The 7,192-nt window shown below is 43.0% G+C and overlaps 1 protein-coding gene across 1 annotated transcript; it reads left to right on the forward strand.

Annotated features, from left to right (window-relative positions):
- Positions 1 to 577: 577 nt before the first annotated feature.
- Positions 578 to 7,192, forward strand: pdhb (pyruvate dehydrogenase E1 subunit beta). Its single transcript, XM_026306117.1, has 11 exons — positions 578 to 666; positions 752 to 811; positions 2,647 to 2,754; positions 3,116 to 3,178; positions 3,345 to 3,380; positions 4,205 to 4,395; positions 4,656 to 4,750; positions 4,855 to 4,965; positions 5,186 to 5,277; positions 5,360 to 5,501; positions 6,107 to 7,192. Exons 1-11 carry the CDS (start codon positions 628 to 630, stop codon positions 6,250 to 6,252), a joined length of 1,083 nt encoding a protein of 360 aa, XP_026161902.1. The 5' UTR covers positions 578 to 627; the 3' UTR covers positions 6,253 to 7,192.

Consider the following 7,192-nt stretch of genomic DNA (forward strand, 5'->3'; position numbering starts at 1 on the left):
ATTTTGTTCTTGTTTTACAGAAGAAATTCTGTTCATTACAGTAATTAAAAAGAAAACAAAACCTTAATTACATTAAAATCTGATAAAGTAATAAAATAATTTTTATCATTTTATCATTTGCTGCAGGACAATCTGAATTTCCCCCATGGGGGATGAATAAAGTATTTGTCTATCTATCTATCTATTTAGTGGTCATGTAAAACTATTTAGAAAATGATGACGATGCATTCACGGACTCAGTGATGACACAGCATTAAAGTACATAAACCTGTATTATAAGGAAAAAGTATCGGTATCGGTATCGATATTGCCGATATTAGTCCTGTATTTACTTGATATCGAACCAATAGTACCGTCCAATGATGATATACGGACACTACTACGCATGTGAAATAAGCGTCGTGATGGTCGAGCCCCATCGCAATTTACCCAGTTCCCATCATGCCCCGCGGCGCAGACTGTCCTTGGACGTTTCCTCATACTCCAGCGGTCTGCCACGCCTCTTCCCGTGAGCCGCTGTGATTGGCTACTTATCATGACGTACGTAACCGCCATGTAACCTGCAGCGCTGATTGGTTGATATCTCCGCGCGTCCCCGCCCTCTCCCCGGCAGAGGACAGGTTCAAGATGGCAGTGTCCCTGAGGTGTTTTCTCAGCTCGGGAAAAGTATGAGACTAGTCAGACGTTTCTCTTGTAAAGTCCGGTTCTGTTGATGACTAATGTGACTCATGGCGTCTCTGTCTCTTTACAGAAAGCCGTGTCGGCTCTGCGTGGACGCGGGTTTCACAGGAGCGCCCCGGCTGCTGTTCAGGTTGGGGTTTAGCAGCTAGCAGGCTAACGATAGCCCCTGCAGCTGTTTGTTGTTGTCTGTTTAGAGAATAACGTTAAATGCTTACAAATCTTAACTTGGCAGCGATTATACTGACGGTGTTGTCGAAGCAGCACCTTCACGAGAATTTTAGCTCAGAATCATCTAAAAAACCGGTTCACTAAGTTCTTTCTACATCCAAGAATTAAATACAGTTCAACTTTTAAGGAAGGATGATTAAAATAAAGAAGGAAAAAGACTTAAATATGTAATCTGTAAACTATTGCAGTAGGAGTGCACGGATTTAACTAAAGGGTTTGAAACCCATCAGGGGCCTTTCTGCGTAGAGTCTGCATGTTCTCCCTGTGCTTATGTGGGTTTTCTCCAGGTACTCTGGTTTCCTCCCACAGTCCAAAAACATGTATGTCAGGTTGATTGGTGACTCTAAATTGCCCATAGGAGTGAGTGTGAGTGTGTGAGGTTGTTTGTCTCTATGTGGCCCTGTGATGGACTGGGGACCTGTCCAGGGTGGACCCCTGCCTTTCACCCAAAGAGAGCTGGGATAGGCTCCAGCTGATCCCTGGGACCCTGGTTAGGAATAAGTGGGTATAGATGATGGGTGGATATTGCACAGTGGTTATTTCTGCCACTTTATGACATTAGAGTTCATGACAGTCTGGGGGAAGAAATTGTGTCTTTGCCAGGCAGTTTTGGCGTTTAGTACTCTGTAGCATGGTGTATGGTGGTGTATAAGGTGACAGGCAGCTACTGTGGCAGCTTGAACTTCCTGAGCTGCCGCAGGAAGTACAGTCTCTGCTGGGCCTTCTTCTGGATGTGGTGTAAGTGGGAGGTCCATTTCAATTCCTGGGAAATTGTGGATCCCAGAAAACTGAAGGTTTCCACAGTAGACACAGTGGGGTTGAGTATAGTGAAAGGGCAGAAAGCTGTGGGCTTTTCCTGAAGTCCACTATCATCTCCAGAGTCCTAAGCAGACTGTCATCATATCATGTTGTCCTGGTGTTTGGATAAACCACTGTCCTTGTTAAACTGGTTACTGTCCCTAAACGCTATTTGATTATAACATCAGGGGACACTGAAACAAAGGAAAAGATTTGGCATTGCACTGAAATGCATTATGTGTGCCCTTTTGTTTTTGAGGTATAAATATACCACCCTTTATAGCAAATGACAATAATGATTAATAAACAATTAATTCCTGCCTTTTTCAGTGTCATCTCACTTTCATACATGAACTGTGTATGAACAATTTTCAGCTAAGAAGCTTGGTGGATTTATAAACATTAACTATTGCAGGTCACTGTTGTCTCTTTGTGTCTGGCTGTATGTCTGGGATCACTGTCATTTGGACCAATCAGAAGCCACCCTCATGGTTTCCTGTGACTGATGAAAATATTGACAATTAAAGAGCCTGAACATTTGCCCAGATGCCCAGTGGTGGATGCAGTACTGAGATTTTTTACTAAAGTAAAGACAGAAATACTTTTACAAGTAAAAGTCTGCATTCAAAGTTGTACTTATGTAAAAGAAAAAGTATTCAATGTGAAGTATAGCACAGTGCACATGAATATTTCCGTAATATTGGATCATATTTATTTATGCATTATTGGGTTCACCCTTTAACTGTTGCTGCTACAATGAATTGTACCTAACGGTAAAATATACCAGGGTGGACAGATCTCACTCAGGGTGGTTTGAGGATGAACTGTCCTCTGCGTGTCAGTGCTGGGTCTGTGCTGATGGCAGTGGTGGTGGTGTTTTTGCAAACTGTAAAACAGTCCCCTGCTGAGATTAATGTTTTTTGAAATTTTTTTTATCAGGTAACAGTCCGTGATGCCCTGAACCAGGCGATGGATGAGGAGCTGGAGAGGGACGAGCGGGTGTTCCTGTTGGGTGAGGAGGTGGCTCAATATGATGGAGCCTACAAGGTGAGAAGGTGCTCACAAGATTAATGAAGATGTTTGATGTATTTCAGCACATCAGCTTCTGCCTTATGGCTGCTCAGCCATAGTGACATGCCCTCATAAAGGACTAGTCACTATGAATTTTTAAAATTCATCCATCAATTTTATGTCACATTAAAACTGATATTTAATTACCATAAATTTAGTCAAGGTTATTGTTATAGATAAGAGAGATCAATAAATTACTGTAGCTAAATAATTTTAGGTTTTATTTTATCTGTTGGTTTTCTGTGCTAAGTTGCATGTTGGTATCAAAAAGGTCTTAAAGTTTAAAATATAATTTGGTGAACCTTGTGTGTTTGTGTGTGTGTGTGTGCGCGTGCAGGTGAGCAGGGGTCTGTGGAAGAAGTACGGAGACAAACGTATCATCGACACTCCAATCTCAGAGGTGAGACGCTCGGAGGTTTTACACCAAACTGAATGTTCTCTCTGAGTTTTGCGCGTGTGTGTGCGTGCGTGCGTGAGTGAGTGAGTAAAAACACTGGCAGGGGAAGAAGGAAATGGTTTTTCACTCGATTGACCTGGTTTCATTTTTTTTTTTTTTTTGGGTGCAGATGGGCTTCGCTGGCATTGCAGTGGGAGCCGCCATGGTGAGTTCCTGTTTATCACCGTGTTTGAATCCAAACAGTTTGTACCGTCATAACACTGGGTTTACTTGTGATTACATTAACTGTGGAACTGAAACTCTTGTTAGATTAACACGATGTCCAAAATGCACCTTCACCTGTCAATGATGATCCTCTAAACTCAGCCTTATATAAATATATGGCACAGAATGATCTGACTTGGATAGAACATTGAAATAAATTACTGGGCTTTACGGTGCAAATAACTAAACTTTATTCAAATGGGGGAAACATTTCTGTCCCAAAATGCAGAGGAGTTTATGTGAAAGGGTCTAAATTCAGCAGCAACCATAGATCACAGGGTCCAGTTGGCAGGAGGAGTGAGTTCAGTTCTAGGTCAAGTCAGATAAAAAGAAACATCCTGTTTCCAGCTGTAATGAACAGCTCTGGGGGTTAACTGTCACACAGTCTCATGTCTTATCTGGAGGCACCAAGTCTGGGTGAAGGTCTCCCCACTCCCACTCCTGGAAAAATTCAGGGGGCCTTTTATTACCTTTTAAAGAGCATTCCTCCAGTCTGAGTCCAAACCCTCACAGTATATATGCCTCAAGTTTTGGCTATTAAATGCTTTTTTGAGATAACATATCAGAGACCTGTAGTACTTCAAGATATTACGGGACCTAATTAGACTGTATATAACTTGAACTCAGGTCTTAGTTAGTAGGAGCAGCGCTGTCAATGAACACAAACATCACACACACAAATGAAAAAAAACTTAAAACATTAGTCCAAAATCTAATGAACCCGCCTGATTACTCATCCACAACACAATCTATCATCACCTGTAGGCGGGCCTCAGACCCATCTGTGAGTTCATGACCTTTAACTTCTCCATGCAAGCCATCGACCAGGTCATCAACTCTGCAGCAAAGACCTACTACATGTCAGCCGGTCTGCAGCCGGTGCCCATCGTCTTCAGGGGACCTAACGGAGCGTCGGCGGGCGTCGCCGCACAGCACTCGCAGTGCTTCGCTGCATGGTGCGTTCACTTACATCTGACATTGTCAATATCGCAACATTTAATTTGATAAGACTTCATCAATCTCAGAGCAGAACTTCATGCCACAACTATAGAATGAGATTAAAGAAAACTGATAAAGACCAATGAAATGGAATAGCTAAAGAAAAGAAGATTAGAACAGCTCCCAAGTTCTTTTTTTTACCCATAATTTACTAATTTCTGATTTATTTAAGGCATGTATTTGCTTGTGGTGTCACTGTGGTTGTGTCCGTCTGCAGGTATGCTCACTGTCCCGGTCTGAAGGTTGTGAGTCCCTGGAACTCAGAAGATGCCAAAGGTCTCCTGAAAGCAGCCATTAGAGACAACAACCCCGGTGAGACCCCGCACCATGACAGGTCAAAAAATTCTGATCTAACTGTGCAGACAGAAGTCAGGTATCAATTGGATCTAGTTTTCACTGCACTGTGTGTGTTGCAGTGGTGTTCCTGGAGAACGAGCTGATGTACGGCGTTCCCTTCGAGATGTCGGAGGAGTGCCAGTCCAAAGACTTCACCATTCCCATCGGCAAGGCCAAGGTTGAGAGACAAGGTGACACTGACACAGCAAACACTATTGAATTTCTCGAATGACAATGTTGTCTCCATCCACCTGGTGCTTTTGTGCAGCAGCTCCCTCTACAGGTCGAGCTGGATTTGGTCTCTGTACAGGCACAGCACTGTCGCTTGTTCTCAGATTGTTCTGAGTTGGACCTTCAGATTTTGATGAAAACCTGACGTGTGTTCCTGAGCCTCTTTCTTCTGTGTTTCAGGGAATCACGTCACTTTGGTTTCTCATTCTCGGTTTGTTGGTCACTGCCTGGATGCTGCCGTCGTGCTCGCCAAGGAGGGAATCGAGTGTGAGGTAGAGGAATATCCCTGTTTATAGCCGACACAGGTGACCTGCATTTTATTGGCCTGTTAATTACTTCCTGTTGTCTTGTCAGGTGATCAACATGCGCACCATCCGTCCGATGGATGTGGAGGCTATTGAGGCCAGTGTGATGAAGACCAACCACCTGGTGACGGTGGAGGGCGGCTGGCCTCAGTTCGGGGTCGGAGCAGAGATCTGCGCCAGGATCATGGAAGGTGAGGACAGAATGACAGACACGCTGTTTTACTTGTGATTTCATTTGTAACTAAATAAAGCTTGTTGCATGACGCAAACAGCAGTGGGACAAAGGTGCAGGTATCATTTGGATCCTCAGTGCATGCAGGTTTTTGAGCTTGTGTTCCAGTGAAACACATCCTGTGCCAACAATGCAGGGGAGTTTTTATTGCCTGTCTGTCAAACCCTAAGTTCAACTTTAGGTGAGAGCAGATGCAGAGGTATGCATAGGTCCTGTGTGTGGATCCTGTAATTGGCAGCTGCAGGGTGAACACAAATGTTTGCAAAAGTCTTTTCCTTTCAGTGCTAGATGTTTAGTAAACTGATGTCCTTCCTGGGGACAGTATTCTTCCCTCACTTCCTGTGAAAGATGAAAGTGAATTTGTGTATTACCTTTAAAAGTGGTCCTTGTCCACCTTCCTGTCTGCTGCATCAGGTGAACTACACATGTTCATTTGTAAGTGTTAAATGTGCCAGTAGGTGATTTGGTAACTTGGACAGAGCCAGGCTTGCTGTTTTCTTTCTTGTCATTGTGCTAAGTTAAGAGAACATTAACGTCCTCTGTGTCTTTTTTTTTTTTTTTTAGGTCCTGCCTTCAACTACCTGGATGCTCCGGTCACCAGAGTGACAGGTGTTGACATCCCCATGCCATACGCCAAAATCCTGGAGGACAACAGCCTGCCACAGATCAAAGACATCATCTTCTCAGTTAAAAAGACCCTCAACATATGAAACACAGGACGAACCCAACCGAGTCCTGTTTGTCTTCTTCAGACAGACGGTGGAAACATTGTCTGGTAAATATTTGAACCATGTGTAAATACCTAACGATTCCTTTTAAAAATGTCAAGTTTGCAATCAGGTGTTGGTTGGTGAAACACACAGCTGTTTAACCTGCACCCAGAGTGGTGGATACGCAGAGTTCGGTCAAGTCATCACCTCTGACACTTCGTTACAAACCTGACCGAACTGTGCGTGTGGCTCGGGCGGCCCTCTGCACATTCTCCCCATCAAAATAAAAGTTACTGTCTCACATGTTTTTCACTATTTCTGTGGATGTTTAAGAATGAAACTGCTGAGTGAACACAAAAATGTCAAAGGATTTGATCAATCTGCAGGTTGGAGAGCTGGCAGTGTCAAAACTACACAGCAATATTTGTGTGTTAATTTCTTTAACCCTAAGATAAACTTCATAGATTTAAACTGTGTAGAGTCCAGTATCATCAACTTCTTCAACCTATTTAGCATTTTGTATCTTAATTGGAAACTCTCACCTTAGTGTTTTATTGGGGAAATTCTTTACTTGATACTGAAATGAACTGATTATTGCCAAAAGTATTAATGCACTTTCAATGTGACAAAACATTGGTGTAGATTGGAGAAAGAAGTAGGTAAAAATTGGAGATGGAGCCGTGGTTTTATTCCTGCATGCTCTCAAACTTAGACCTTCACGCCAATTAAGACTTGATTTGTGGTCTCGGTAGTTCTGTTGTAAACTCGCAGAAATTTCTAACCACCATGTTCAGTCCATTAACTTAATTCCTTCGACTTAGTTGAGTCTGTTTCTAAAAGCAGCCCTGATCTGGAATATTTATTGTAGCTGCAGCAGCTCTGAGAATGTTTTTGTTGCAGCAACCGACTGTTACAGAAATAAAGTCCTTTCAGTCCTTCA

This window comes from Mastacembelus armatus, chromosome 5 (assembly GCF_900324485.2).
Source record: "Mastacembelus armatus chromosome 5, fMasArm1.2, whole genome shotgun sequence".
NCBI lineage: Eukaryota > Metazoa > Chordata > Actinopteri > Synbranchiformes > Mastacembelidae > Mastacembelus > Mastacembelus armatus.

Bases quoted from the DNA above. Each gene is read 5' to 3' on its own strand.
- pdhb (XM_026306117.1), top strand. From the start codon at position 628: ATGGCAGTGTCCCTGAGGTGTTTTCTCAGCTCGGGAAAA. The intron at 5,278-5,359 runs GTAGAGGAATAT...TTGTCTTGTCAG, and splicing joins AGGAGGGAATCGAGTGTGAG to GTGATCAACATGCGCACCAT. The intron at 5,502-6,106 runs GTGAGGACAGAA...TTTTTTTTTTAG, and splicing joins CTGCGCCAGGATCATGGAAG to GTCCTGCCTTCAACTACCTG.